The sequence below is a fragment of the Epinephelus fuscoguttatus genome, linkage group LG9, assembly GCF_011397635.1.
Source record: "Epinephelus fuscoguttatus linkage group LG9, E.fuscoguttatus.final_Chr_v1".
NCBI lineage: Eukaryota > Metazoa > Chordata > Actinopteri > Perciformes > Serranidae > Epinephelus > Epinephelus fuscoguttatus.
In genome coordinates, this window is record NC_064760.1 from 3,814,644 (window position 1) to 3,829,797 (window position 15,154).

General features: G+C 43.1%; 1 protein-coding gene across 1 annotated transcript; it reads right to left on the minus strand.

Annotated features, from left to right (window-relative positions):
• Window positions 1-3,140: 3,140 nt before the first annotated feature.
• polr2b (RNA polymerase II subunit B) lies at window positions 3,141-14,755 on the minus strand. Its single transcript, XM_049586416.1, has 25 exons — window positions 14,626-14,755; window positions 13,641-13,713; window positions 12,851-13,001; window positions 12,543-12,655; window positions 12,234-12,453; window positions 11,234-11,392; window positions 10,959-11,123; window positions 10,625-10,821; window positions 9,957-10,076; window positions 9,592-9,778; window positions 9,305-9,448; window positions 8,976-9,115; window positions 8,505-8,616; window positions 8,216-8,370; window positions 7,355-7,553; window positions 7,090-7,258; window positions 6,713-6,809; window positions 6,518-6,612; window positions 6,168-6,418; window positions 5,815-5,904; window positions 4,774-4,881; window positions 4,291-4,404; window positions 4,022-4,182; window positions 3,714-3,909; window positions 3,141-3,370 (listed from the first exon to the last, which is right to left on the minus strand). The coding sequence occupies exons 1-25, from the start codon at window positions 14,642-14,644 to the stop codon at window positions 3,281-3,283; spliced, it is 3,525 nt and encodes a 1,174-aa protein (XP_049442373.1). The 5' UTR covers window positions 14,645-14,755; the 3' UTR covers window positions 3,141-3,280.
• Between the last annotated feature and the right edge of the window lie 399 nt (window positions 14,756-15,154).

Genomic DNA, 15,154 nt, shown 5'->3' on the forward strand with positions numbered 1-15,154 from the left:
CAGCCATAGTTAAACTCTAGGTGACCATGGCAACAGTGCTACTGACCCAGGTCACCATGGCAACATGATACTGATACAGATGGTGCTTTTATCATTTATTATTTCTTGTGCAAATATCTGAAGAAACTCAGTTTAATGAAGCAGATTTTCTTCTGCAGAGTTCTCAGATTACTCTCGCAGTGACGACTGACAGAAAATTAAAACTGTATTGATCATCAGTTCAGGTCTGTGTATTAAACTTTAAAGTTTTATATGTGTTTGATGAACTCTTTTATCTCTCCGAGCTTCAGTTTGTTGGTGGAAGCTGAAATTACTTTTTCAGCATTTCCTCTCAAATAAAACTAATAAAAATGGTAGTTTTTATTTTGTTGTGTGAAACTGATCAATAATCAACATTTCTGCTGTTTCACTGTTGAATAAACTTACGACTTTAACGTTTCCAATTTGTTTTCAGATGTTTCTTCAACGTGTACATTTATTAACATTCAGAATAAAATTGTCTTAAAGAACATTTTTTTGTTATATAATGAATTTCTTTGAGGAAAAAAGGAAAAAACCTTGTGTGTTTTTTGACAAATTTCACATTTAATGTTTAGACGACCTGCCGTGGTCACCTATAATTATAATTACAACCATTATTGATATTATTTAAGAGTTCCTTTTAGAAAACTCCCTGGGAAATATCAAACATTTGAATAAGTAAAAACGGTTCTCTTTTTTTTTTCTTTTTATTTTTTTTATTGTGGACTGAAATACAGATATAGATGCATGGGCACTATTACTAATGTTCAGTAAGATGGAGGAAGATTCCCCCCTTAATGGAAAAATAAAACAATATATATTTGGACATCATTTTAACCTGAGCAGGATGATGATGCACAAACCAACACACCACTGGGAGAATAAAATTGGCACTGTAGCCAAATTTGTTGTTAAAGTACAAAAATTAAAATCTTGTAAAGGGGCATCCCGCCCCTCTCTCACTCTCCCCACAAAACCCCTGTTATCACATATATCAAAGCTTTTTATGTAGAATGTTAATATAAATAACATAGATCAGTATTTTCCAGTGAGAAAAAATTAGACCAGTTCACCCTAAAACTGTTGCAGCAGAATAAATCTCAAGAATGCAGCAGTTCAGATGAAATGTCACAGTTCACTACAGCGGAGCCGTTCACTACGTGTGTCGAGAGTAGATTTACATATATTTAGTGCCATGTATTGGTTAGGAGAGGAATTAAGAGGGTGGGGACATCTTCCTCCATCTTACCCTGCTGTTGTGCGTTGGTGTGGTTGTAAAGACGGGAAAATAAAACATATCAGCGTTAGGCTGCTTCAGTTTGACTTTCTCTATAGAATCACAGGAAGTAAACAGTGCTACATAGATACTACAGACTATAAACTACAACAGGAATGGGCTGCTGCTGTTAAGAGACAAGTGACGGCAACTCGATACAAACTCGGTGGTAAAATGCTCCATAAAGACAGTTTCAACTGTTCTCAACACACCAGCATGAGCTGTGACACAAAAATGTGTTGCTTAGCAACTGTTCTTTACCAGAGGTGGAGGGTGGCCGGGGTGCGACTTTGCTTTTAATTATTTTGACCCTCCCTGAAGCTACAAATATTTCTCCTTGAGCCTCCCTGAGTGACTGATGGAAAATGCACGACCCTTCGTCCAAGAGCTGAAGAAGAAATCCTGGAGTTAACAAAAGCCTGCATTTTTCACTCTTGTCGTGCATGCTCATTTTTGGCCAAATTTAAAACGAGATATGTAGAATAAAGTGAGTTTGATTATATTTCTGAGGGAACCCACACACACACACACACACACACACACACACACACACACACACACATAAATAACAAACAGTCCCTTAGCAACGGGTTCAACCCACACTTCCTTACATTCCTTGAACTCTTTCTACGAAGGTGGTTTATAATTAGAATTTATAGGCTCTGACTTTCCCACGACTTCCCTGTCTGACCTTTGACCCCTGTCCCACATTTTGAGTCTTTCTTTGTGTCACAGATTACAGGCACCACGATGGTGTTTATTAAGTGTCTCCCTTTTGACTGGGTTTTAGTCGTCACAGTCGCAAGATCTACACAATCAGCACAGTTTCAAGATTAGAGTCACCAGTTCAGCATCTGACCAAATGTCTCCCCTTCTGTTCCTGAGATATGAAGCTGAATAATGGACAGAAAAGTGTTCTATGCACAACATTATGATGTCACCGTTAAGTTGACCTTTGACCTTTTGGATTCAAAATGTCATCACTTCATTATTCTATCCTGTTTGATATTTGTGTGAAGTTTTGTCATAATTAGCGTAAGAATTTATTTTTGTTATGTTTATTTATTTGGATCCCCATTAGTCACAACCAAGGTAGCAACTACTCCTCCTGGGGTCCACACAAGCAAACATTACTTCATAGTTACGTTTAAAAACATATTTTGTGGGGTCACAGTGTCCTTGACCTTAGACCAATTCTGATCAGTTCATTCTTGAATCCAAGTGGACGTTTGTGCTAAATTTGAAGAAATTTCCCCAAGGATATCTTTGACATAATGCATTCAGAAGACTGAGACGGATGTAAGGTCACAGTGACCTTGACCTTTGACCACAAAAACGAATCAATTCATCGTTGAGTCCAAGTGACCACTTGTGTCAGATTTAGAAAATTCCTTTAAGGTGTTCTTGACATATCCTGTTGATGAGAAATGCAACGGATGAGGTCACAGTGACCTTAACCTTTGGCGTATGACCACCACATTCTAATCAGTCATTCTTGACTCAAAGTGGATGTTTGTGCCTAATTTGAAGAAACTCCCTCACGCTGTTCTTGAGATATTTGATTAACAAGACTGAGACGGACGCAAGGTCACAGTGACCTTTGATGAATCCATTCATCGTTGAGTCCAGGTGAACGTTTGTGCCAAATTTGAAGACATTCCCTCAAGATGTTCTTGAGACAACACGCCCACGAGAATGAGATGGAAGGAGGGACGAACAACCCAAAAACATAATACCACTGACACTGAGTAGTTTAGTCAAAGTAACGACAACCTGACAAATAAAGTCAAATCATTTGATCACCTGACATTTGTAAACCAATGAGAACACAGAATCATCATCATAAGAAGAAACTCAGATTTATTCTACTTTTACAAAAACAAATTGGGACGACATGAAACTGTTAAAACTTAATACTTCAACTTCCTGCTGCTGATGTCACATTTAAAGTCCGCAGGGAGGCCCATGATTGGCTGAGCCGCTCTATGATGTCATCATACGAGGAGCAATACTCATCGACATCAACTCCTGGAAGAGAAGCTTACAGGCGTACGGCATCCGGACCAGAGAGATCTGATGGACAGACAGACAATAATAATATGGTTATTGATCATGTTTACCTGTGTCTTATTGGGGCTGGTTATTGATCATGTTTACCTGTGTCTTATTGGGACTGGTTATTGATCATGTTTACCTGTGTCTTATTGGGGCTGGTTATTGATCATGTTTACCTGTGTCTTATTGGGGCTGGTTATTGATCATGTTTACCTGTGTCTTATTGGGGCTGGTTATTGATCATGTTTACCTGTGTCTTATTGGGACTGGTTATTGATCATGTTTACCTGTGTCTTATTGGGGCTGGTTATTGATCATGTTTACCTGTGTCTTATTGGGACTGGTTATTGATCATGTTTACCTGTGTCTTGTTGCGGCAGCCTCGACACTCATACGTGTGCGTCCGTGTGTTGGCAATGGCCATCAGTCCACAGAGGTTGCACACGTGAACTTGGTACGGATCAGATGCCTCGAACAGACGTTCTCTGAGGAACTGAGCTGCTCCGTGAGCGATCTGACAGTCACGCTCCATCTCTCCGAAACGCAGGCCGCCATCACTGAGAGACAGACAGACAGACAGACAGGTGAGACAGAAGGATAGGTCACACACACACACACACACACACACACACACACACACACAGACAGGTAGACAGCCATCTTCCTCACCGTGATCGACCTTCCATTGGCTGTCTGTTGAGGATCTGGACGGGGCCCCGGGCCCTTGAGTGGATCTTGTCGTCCACCATATGCTTCAGACGCTGATAATAAGTCGGGCCGATGAAGATTTGTGATGTCAGCTTCCTCCCCGTGAACCCGTTATACAGAACCTGTTCATAGAACAATTAACTGACATCACACTAACGTCACACTAATATCACACACTCCAACATGGACGCAGGGTTCATGTATCTCAGGAAATAAAAAGTGTGTGTGACCTCATTTCCTCTCAGGTGGTAGCCATATTCAGACAGCAGGTTTGACACTTTCTGCACGTTGACGGCGTCGTTAAATGGCGTGGCGTCACCGATCTCACCTTTGTTTGCAGAGACCTGAAACAAGACAGACAAATGTGTTTAACAATGTGACTAAATCATCAGCCGCAGAAAGAACCTGAAGTTTTGACTCTGTTAAACTCAAACTATTCATATTTATATACTTTCTACTTTTATAATTAACATTGTGCTAAAATGATTGATTATTAGGATATCCTGACAATTTCCATTTGCTAATAACTGATTAGCTTGTGATCAGGACTAAATAACATCACAAGAAACTTTTATACAAAACAACTTAAAATGAGTGAAATTCAGTAATTACTTACTATTCTCTCAGCATCACTAAAATTGAGGCAATGCCCTCTATACGTCTTTAGACTCTTAGTTACTGACTACTATCAATATATGATTTTTGATTGCTACCTTGCCCTGCAGACACTCGATAAGATGGCCAACTGTCATTCTGGACGGGATGGCGTGCGGGTTGATGATGATGTCAGGTGTGATTCCTTCACAGGTGAACGGCATGTCCTATAACACAAAACATCCAAAAGTGATCAGTGTTCAGCAGCAACATTTTCAAACTTTACAGATATAAAGACAGAGAATTAAACTGCAGGTTGATGAAGAATATTCCATCCATCCATCCATCCATCCATCCATCCAGGCTGAGCGAAGTATTCCAGACATCCCTCCTTCCAGCAACACTTTCCAGCTCCTCCTGGGGGACCCCAAAGCATTCCCACGCCAGACGAGATATATAATTCTTCTGGCATGTTCTTGGTCTGCCCCGGGGCCTCCTACCAGTTGGATGTACCCAGAAAACCTCTAACATGAGGCGTCTGGGGAACATCCTAATCAGATGCCCGAACCACCTCAACCGACCCCTTTCCACATGAAGCAGCAGCTCCACTCTGAGCTCCTCCCCCTATCTCTAAGGCTGAGCCCAGACGCCCCACAGAGGAAACTCATTTCGGTCGCTTGTATCCGTGATTTCATTCTTTCGGTAACTACCCAGAGCTCATGACCATAGGTGAGGGTTGGGACGTAGATGGACCAGTAAACCAAAACTTTGCACAGTGCCATCATAATGAAGAATATTAATAAATACATAAAGTCATAATTTTGGTAATGTGACAACACTACTGTCAAATACAGGTTTTTGAGCCAGCGGGCCATTCCCTCAAGGCCATTCGACAATTTGTCTGTAACTGCAATGGCTGTTTTTCCATAAGAGTACATGACTGAGTACATGAGTGCTCCAGCGGGACTCACTTGAGTTTCTTGAAGACGTTTCGCCTTCAAGAGACTCAAGCGAGTCCCGTTGCCTAAGATTGAGCACTTACGATGACTGTATCGTCCACATACACGAGCCTTCCTGTTTACCTCCTGTCTGAAGACTTCCTGTTTATTTCCTGCCTATTGACTTCCTGTTTGCCTCCTGTCTGTTAACTTCCTGTTTACCTCCTGTCTGTACTGGATTCCACAGGTTCCTTTCTGTCCGTGTCGGCTGGCGAACTTGTCTCCGATCTGAGGAATCCGGACCGAGCGAACCTGCAGGAAACAGGAAACTCGTCAGAAAAAAAACGGCGGTGGTGTTTAGTGGGGCGGTGTAGCAGAAATCTAACGGCACCATAAATTATACTCATAAAAGAAAGTTGATTCAAAACAAAATTAACAGCAAAGCGGTTCATTTTGGTTTTTTTAATCAGGTCTGAAAGTTACACCGTTGCCACGGAAACGGCGGTGTAGGAAGTTGTGCTGTCATGTTGGTTTGATCACATTCTAAATTTGACCAATCAGATTGTCTCTCTCACCCTGATCTTGCAGAACTTGTAGCCCTCCTGGTTCAGAGTCACCATCACCTGGTCCACAATGCCAGTCTCACTGGTTCTAAGGAAGGTGCTGCAGTCTCTCTTTGTGTAGCGTCGGTTGGTGCTGTCCAGCTCGTCATCATTTTCTGGCAGCGTTACAGTCTTTCCGATGATCACGTCCTCACCGGAGACACGAACACCGGGTGCGATGAGCCCGTCATCATCCAGCTTGTCGTAGATGGCGTGTCTCATACCTGAGGAAGATTTTAGATTGTTCTCAATCTGTGATTTCTCCCCAACTACGACTGCTTATACACCTGAGGGGAATGACAGGTGTTTTAATCAGTTCTTACCCTGACAGGTTTCACGTGTCGGCTTCTCGAAGATCTCCTCTTGATCAAAACCTTTCTTAGATTCCTGCTCTTTGTAGGATCGATAGAACACAGACCTGCGGGTGAAAAAACAACAGCCTTAAAGAAGAAAACAGACCGAAACATACACAGGTTAGACCAGTAACAAACACTCGGGTGTAGAAGTTAGTAACTGACCTGAAGAAGCCTCGGTCCACGGCCGACCTGTTCATGATTACAGAGTCCTCCTGGTTGTATCCAGTGTACGAGGCAATCGCCACGATGGAGTTGATTCCTGAAGAACAAGAAGAAACTTTCAGTTACAGGTCAACAGGTCAAAAACCATCTCACCTGGTTTCAGGCAAGTATTGAGCCTCACCTGAGAGTTAAGAGAATAAATAATGGGCTCATCTTCTACATCTAAACATGTGAAGAGCATCACAGTTTTTTACCTGTATTACGACACATGAAACTTACTCAATTTATTTGGGTTTTTCTGAACTCATCTAGCGAGCCTGCAGTGTTTTCTGTCCAGCTGTATACATTATCAGTCTGACTGTGCAGGTGTGTGTTACCTGCAGGCAGCTCTCTGAAGCGCAGGTACTCCATGGATCGGGTGGTGACCAGCGGTTTCTGAGGATAGTACAACACGTGGGCCAGCGTGTCCATTCGTACATGGAAGTTGGTGATGTAGACACCCATGGCCTGTTTACCCATAGCAGACTGATACGTGTTCCTGGGAGACTAAACAACAACAAAAACACCAAAAGTGGTGTAACGATCACTGACAGCTATCGATGGCGTGGAGTCATAAAGAGGCATGTTTTAGATTTTTTGTACCTGGTTGTGATCGGGGAAGGGGATGATAGAAGCACAGACTCCGAGGATCATGGACGGGTGGATCTCACAGTGTGTGTAGGTGGAGCAGTAAGCCACACCCTTCTCCTGGAGGTCATCAGGGGTCATGGCAAGCATCACCGTCTCTTCCTCCAGGGTGTCGATGTATTCCACCACGCCGCTCGCCACCAAGTCCTGCCAGCTGATCACCACAAACAACAACTTTACTGTGACAGAAACTTTACTGGAGAAGTCCACAAACTCTTCGGGAACAAGATACACATTTTTGGGAACAACTGGGAAAGTTTACAGGAACAACTGGCAAACTGTACAGGATCGTTACGCCCACTGACTTTTCCTCTGACCTCAATTTGGAAGAGTGTTATTCTCTTTGACAGTGTTACTGGTCTGTCACGCCCCTCTAGATCACTCATACCTGACCTACATCCATCATAATGTCAGTGAAACAGTATATCATCCCCTGAGACCAGCGTTCACTGCCTTTGGCCACTGAGCTGTTTGTTTCTGGTGAAATTCTGCCTTCTTGACGAACTAGTGACACAGCTCTGTTTAGCCTGTTTGAAGCTTTGTCCATGCTGACCAGCTGGTAACCTGAGAGGTCTTGTGGGGCGTTCTCTGCCTTTTATATCTGCTCCACTTCTCTTCTGTTTCTGTGGCTCATCAGGGAGCTGAGAGTTGTGTTTTTGTTTGGTTCCATAGGTTTTATTTTTATCCACAAAGCTATGGTAACAGCCAAATATTTTCATCAGAACAATCTGAAAACTCTACAAGAAGATCTCTACAAAATCATCAAAGTCTGCAAGAACACTCAATAAACGGTTGTTGTAACCTGTACTCTCTCACCTGTAGTTGTTGTACTCTCTTTCCTTCAGCTGGTCAATGTGTCGCCTCTTCAGCAGCAGCTTCTGTTTCTCGACGATCAGCAGCGGTCGGCAGATTCGTCCAGCGTCTGTGTAGATTCTGATCTCACGTTCTCTGATGTCTCTGATCATTGACACCTGAAACATTCACAGAACCAGCTGGAGTCATGAGCTGAGATATTCAAGGACACAACTGGTGATTGTAAGATTGATGTCACTGTTTGTTAGTGTGGACTCTGCAGTTTTCCTTTCGAAAAAATGGTTTTGTTTACCTCAGACACGATGATGTCCATCTGTCTGCGGAGTTTCCTCAGTGTGTTCATCAGCTGTTCAGGATCTTTGTGGATTCCAACCCAGCAGCCGTTGACAAAGATCTTAGTGGCACTGAAACATTTAAACACAAATAAATCAAATAGTTATCACATGTAAAGTCACAGAGAGTTTAAGCACCGTGTCGGTTTAAATTTAAGGTTAATTTTTTGATAATGAAGATCCATTTAACACTGTGCAGTAGTTCATGATAAAGTCTTTTTATGTTCTGGGGGTTTGGTTGAGCTTCCTGCTTTTGCTCTGACAGACACAAAGTGATGCTGCCATCTACAGGTGAGTTCAAGACACTGCAGGAAGAATGAGCTTAACTACTGCAGAAAAGAATCTCTCAGATAGATGGACGTAAAAAATAAAACAAACTAATCTAAAGAGAGTGCTGCTGTGAAATCTGAAATCAAGCTGAAGTGACTGACTCTGCTATGGCGGCAGGCGAGATCTCCTCCAGGTTCTCCATACTCCACTCCTCCAAAAACTCCAGGATGGGAGACGGCTGAGAGCCCACAGAGATGTAGGCCATGAGGGCCAAGTTCTTCACCAGACCCACAGCGTGACCCTGAAACACAGCCGCTGTTTGTTAACCAGTGAACTGATCAATATTACCAATGGTCAATGAACACAGCTGAGGTGGAGTTCAAGTTTTAATCACTTAAATTCCTCCTCTTCCTCAGATTATTTGTATTTTCAGATACTTTGGAGGGGGGGCTGTGTGTTTTCAGTTTCTCAGGATTTGTGTTTTCTTTACCTCTGGCGTCTCGGCCGGACACACCATCCCCCACAGTGTGTTGTGCAGCTGTCGGGGTTTTGCCAGTTTGCCATCTCTGCCGATTGGAGAGTTGACTCGTCGAAGATGGGACAGAGTGGATGCGAATGTCAGACGGTTCAACACCTACAAGAAGAACAGGAAGATGTTTCGATGAGGATACATGTGCAAACTTTGTCCTTCCAGCTACACTGAGCTCATGACACACAAACATGTTGATCTGACATCACACTCCTTTACAGGTTTCAGATGGAGGCAGGTGTTCTCACCTGTGACACTCCAGCTCGGGCCTGGTGAGCCTTCTTCACGTCGCCCCAGTTTCCAGTGGCCAGTGAGTACTTGAGGCCGTCTGAGATGATTCGGGTTTTAATGGCGAGCTCCAGATTGAAGTCTTTTCCTCTGTCGATAAACTTCTGAGCGTAAATCCTGATCTCCTTCAGCAGGTTCTTAAACATGCTGAACACAGAAAGAGTTTCATCATTTATTTTCATTTACAGAATTAAAACCTGGTTAAACTTAAACCTGCAGTACATTTACTTTAAAATATGTTTCTGTATGCGTTAAAGTGTTCCTATTGTTAAAGGTGAATGAGTGATGGTCAGAGGTCAGACGTGATGCATGAAAGAAGCCCCACCCTCTGAAGAGGAAAGCCAACAGAGGCCCGGCCAGGTCCAGTCTCTTGTTGCCGTAGTGATCTCTGTCGTCCAGCTCACGTCTGCCGAGAGCAGCCAGCAGCAACCTGTGGACCATGTACCTGAGCACACAGAAATACACACTGTTATACACAGCATTACACACAGATGTCTCTCCCTACCAACTCCCACTCAGCTTCCGTGTTCACGCAGAGGGTCCACCACATCGAGCGCCGTCCCAAACCAACTAGTGAGGAGTGAAAGTCAGTTATAAAACCCTCCGAAAGCGAGCCTTCGCCGATGCTGACTAAGGGGCCGTACACATGCCACTTTCTTTGCACCCTCAAATTCACTGTTTTTCAGTGTGGACACGCGGCAGGCACGCTCAAATGCCAGAGCGACATTTATGAGGAGACTTTGCATAAATCATTTATGGTAGAATGTGGGCGTGTAGAGGACGGATATGAGGCTGATCCACGTGCGGACAATTCAACGATGATTTGGGATTTATGAAGGGAAACTGCACACTGTCAGGTGTACGCACATTTATTAATAGGAATATGTTTTGGCGCACACCATTTTCAGCTTTTGTCTGTACGTACACTTTAAGTATGGATCCTACATACTGTTTTATAAATGAGACTGCAGGTGTGTGACAGGTGGGACTCACCCTAAGAAGTAAGCTTTCTTGGTCTCACAGAAGTCGCTGACTCCGACGTGCGGCAGCATCTCTTTCTGCAGAACTTCTTTTGCGTATTTAATTCTCCGTTCCTTCGTCACTCCGGGTTTCGCTCCTCTGGAGCCGATAAAGTTCAACGCCACGTTCTGCTCCTGGATCACAAACGCTTCGTCCAGAGACGGCTTCACCTGGAAACACAGTGGCATCACTGGTGAAATCACAGCCTGGGTGGTGGAGCTAACAATGATTCTACCTGTAAATTGTCTTTCAGTACGTTCACCATGTTCCCTGTTAATGATGATCAATAACTGATAATCAGACTGACCATCTCCATCATCTCTGGGTCGTCGAAGTCGTAGATGATGTGTTCCAGGATGTCTCTGTCTGACACGAAGCCCAGCGCTCGGAACACGATGATGATAGGAACTTCCTGTCTGATGTATGGCAGCGTGGACACAATCCTCTGACCAATGGCGCTCTTCTTCACACCCTGAGAGAATCAATAAATAATCCATCTCTCAGTAACGTGTATAAAAAGACAATGGTAATATAAATTCATTTTATAATCAGTCCTGTATGCAGGTGAACATCAGGACTCACCTGTCCTCCTCTGGCCATCATGCTGACCCAGATGGTGCTGGTGGGACGGGACGAGTTCTCCAAACAGGACCGACACTCACCAGTGTAGGCGTACTTTGAGTCCTTCTTGGCAAACACATACACTGTGTTGGTGGCCATCTTTTCCTGAGCGATCAGCACCTGAAAACCAGGAGGGGAACCAGTCTGATCAGAAAAACTTCAGGCCAATGTGCAAGATGGTGCTCCAAGTCACAAGTCTACGCTCTAGGCCTCCCATGTGTGGTGTGGAAAGATTCAAACTCTATTCTAACATTATACCAGCTAGGTGGCATCCATGGAGGAAAAGACGGAACGCGGGAAGAAAATGATGAGACGTACATGATGGTAAACAAAAGGTCACGCATCGACACATATTAGACCTACAGAAAATAAGTCTGTAGTACATGTGCTTATGTATGTAGTTTCTGTGTGTGTGTGTGTGTGTGTGTGTGTGTGTGTATACAATTGTGTGTTAAATTGATTATCAATCATTGTATGCTTCAGTATTTTTAATGTGGACTTTTGGAAGATTAGTCAATGAGTTAAAAGAGATCAAAATGGAAATCAAATCAACTGTGTCAGCACCACGAGCTGTGCTAACACTGCTGACGGTGCAAACGGTACACCCCTTTTACACTGCCTCTTTAAGACGGGAAATTCACACCGTTATGCCACCTAGCTGTGGTGTATATAAGCTACGATCACAGAATGGGGGGCCAGAATTGTCTTGCCTCTGAGTTGCACTGAAACAAGGTCTGTATAAACAGGACAACCAGCAGGACGGGATCATGGGCAGCACAGGTGTGACGTTTTGACGTGTTATGTGTGTGAACCACCAGTTAGCAGCTAACTCAAAGAAGAAGAACAGCAGCTGAAAATGTCCATGTTGGAAAAAACAATGACCACAAACTGATTTTGATAGGGCACACCACATATTGACTCTCAATGATGTCACATGGTCCGTCACGATGTCACAGCGTACCTTCTCGGAGCCGTTGATGATGAAATAACCTCCGGGGTCAAGCGGACACTCGTTGAGCTCACACAAGTCTCTGTCTGTCAGGCCGCTCAGCAGACAGTAGGTGGAGCGAAGCATGATGGGAATTTTACCAATGAAGGTCTTCTGGTGCTGAGTCTGCAGCTGGTCCTCGCCCTCCTTTATGATGGTCTTTGTGATGTCAACGTACAGAGGGGCCGAGTACCTGGGTGGGGACACAGTCACACAGACCAGGTGAGAATAGATGACAACAGGCAAGACCAGGGGAGAGCAGGCAAGACAGGTAAGACTTACGTGAGGTTCCGCAGTCGAGCTTCGTTGGGCATCATGGGAGATGGCGCTCCGTCTCTCTCCCAGTGGGTGGGCTTGGACAGGTAGATCTGTTCGAACTTCAGCAGGTAACGAGGCTGAAACAGTCAAAGAGTGATGTCACTGGAGCCTTTTTTAAATTTAATTTTTAAATGCATTGTGTTACTCCGGAGAGAGAGAGTGTGTTAATGAGATAACAAGTGAAGATTGCAGCTATACAAAGTCTAAACACTTTATATTTCTAAACCTCCTAAACCAGGTCCTGGTACAGGTCTCCAGTCCCCGCTCCTTACCGGCTCCTCCACCTCTCCTGAGGTGTGCTGGGCTTCAGCCTGCAGGTCGATGGGCGGAGCGTCCTCCACAATCCTCTGAACCGACATCTGGATGAACTCATCAAATGAATCCAGCTGCTGCCGCACCAGACCCTTCTCGTCAAAATAAGAGCTGGAAAAGAAAAGGAGAGTCTCGTCAAAATAAGAGCACTGAGAGTAAAAGACAGTCTCTTCAAAATAAGAGCTGGAGGAGCCAAAAGGAGTGTAGTCAAAATAAGAACTGAAGAGAAAGACAGTCCCATCAAAAAAAGGACTTTAAGACAAAAGTGAAACTGTTATTTTTATCAAAATAAGAGCTGAGAGTAACCGGGCTCTGTTCTTCGTACATGAATAACACAGTACTCAAGATTATAATCCAGAGTTTTTAAATAGATTTTTTTAAGATACCATCATAAATGACCTGGACACAATAACAGACGCTACAAAAACCTCTGACAATAAAACCAACGTTATCTGAAAGAAAATCTCTTCTTCTGTTTGTTTATTTGTTGGGCATTTCTCTAATAGTCAAAGAGAAAATGTTCTGAACAGAAAGGTAAATGTCAGATTCACTAATATTCAAAACTATTCAGAAGTTTAAGAAATCAGAGTCTCTTCAGTGTAAAGCTCCAACAAACATCGGCAGTTTCAGATTTCTGGGTTGTTTTTAGACTCTCATTGAATAAAACTATAATCAGGGTTCTCTACTTTTAACTAAACCGAGTCTCTACGGCACATGAACACATGTGAGGTGAGGTCCAGGTGAGCTTACCTGATGACGATCCAGCATGCTTCCTGCCACAAATCTGGAGTGATTTCATCATCGTCCTCGTCATACTGGTTATCTGAAAAACACACAAACATAAAAAATATAGCATTGCCAGTCAATATACATTTTCTCTTAACAATATATATTGTCACCTATCAATAGGCCTTTATGTAGGCAGACCCATCAACTCAGACTATGTTTTTATTTTAATGTATTCATGTTTTATTTTCACTGTATTTTTATTGATTAATTTGGATCAATCAGTGCTGATCAGATGATTTGATAATGCTGCTTGTTGGAGTATCCTGATAAAGACTGAAGCCTGAAGAAACCAGAGGGATCATTAGTTAAACTTATAAATATATACACTGAATATTAAATAACTACTAGATAAATGTTACCCTTATGCAGTCATCTTAGTCTCCAAGGTTGATGTAGCTATATATATTGATTTGGGGGCTTTAAATACATTTTACCGTAGTTTTGGCCTTTGTACTGAAAGATCATTGCGTGTCTATCACAAACACACAACGATGGTGTGAACTTTAATTAGGTTCTGTACCAATAGTAATTACAATAGCATCTAAATGAGCCTGTTAGATGAAACAAAACACTGCGCTAATACCTTTAACTGCTGTTAGCATACCGATCAGACAAGATTCACAAATCAAATGAGATTAAGATTAGCATTTGATTTCATTAACTGTTTCAGACGTTATTGTGAGCTAACAGGTGTTAGCATGTGTGTTATTTAATGTTTCAGATGTAAACGTGAGCCAACTGGTGTTAACCTGAGTGTTTTATTAAAGGTTTCGGGCGTTAATGTGAGCTAACCGGTGTTAGCATGTGTGTATTCTGTTTTGAGACCAGAGGCTAACATTAGCACGGAGCTAACGGGTTACGGAGGTAAACTGGCGTTGTGTTAATAAAGTTTAATCGGTCTGTGTGTTGGTAAAGTTTCTCCAGGTGTAGACAGACAGCAGCTCACCTTCGTCCTGATCGTACATGTTTTATCTCCAGAAAATATCAAAATGCAACAAAGTGAAAACTCCGACACGACGATGCGACGAACAACGCGCCTCGGGAAATGCGCGTCACTTCCGCCCCCTTCTTCTTCCTCGTGGAATTTTAAGGCGGTTGACTTCTATATGTGTTGTATCACCGCCACCTACTGGATTTTATTAGTTTTGCAGTGCAACCTATTTACAAGTAATTCCATTCACGTCATTCGTAGATTATTATAATTTATTTGGAATAAACAAATAATTTGTTAAAGATGTTATGAACTTTTTTACAAAAACAAATAATGAGAGTTCATCTCTGAACACAGCCATATTTCCAAGGTAACAATCACTCATAAGGGCCCGTTCTCCATCCATCACATGTTCGAGGGCTGACTCTCTGTATGGGCCCCCCACCTCACAGGCCTCAGTGCAACTGCACTGCCTGCACTGTCTATATTTATATGTATCCTCCTCCCACCTCCTCCCCATTTCCCCTTCCTCCCCTTCTACCTC

What these genes read in the sequence shown, in the direction of transcription:
- polr2b (XM_049586416.1), bottom strand. An exon ending in CTTCAGAGAGCTGCCTGCAG is followed by an intron (nt 6,810 to 7,089) that starts GTAACACACACC and finishes CTTGTTCTTCAG; the next exon opens with GAATCAACTCCATCGTGGCG. An exon ending in ACCACCTGAGAGGAAATGAG is followed by an intron (nt 4,183 to 4,290) that starts GTCACACACACT and finishes TTCTATGAACAG; the next exon opens with GTTCTGTATAACGGGTTCAC.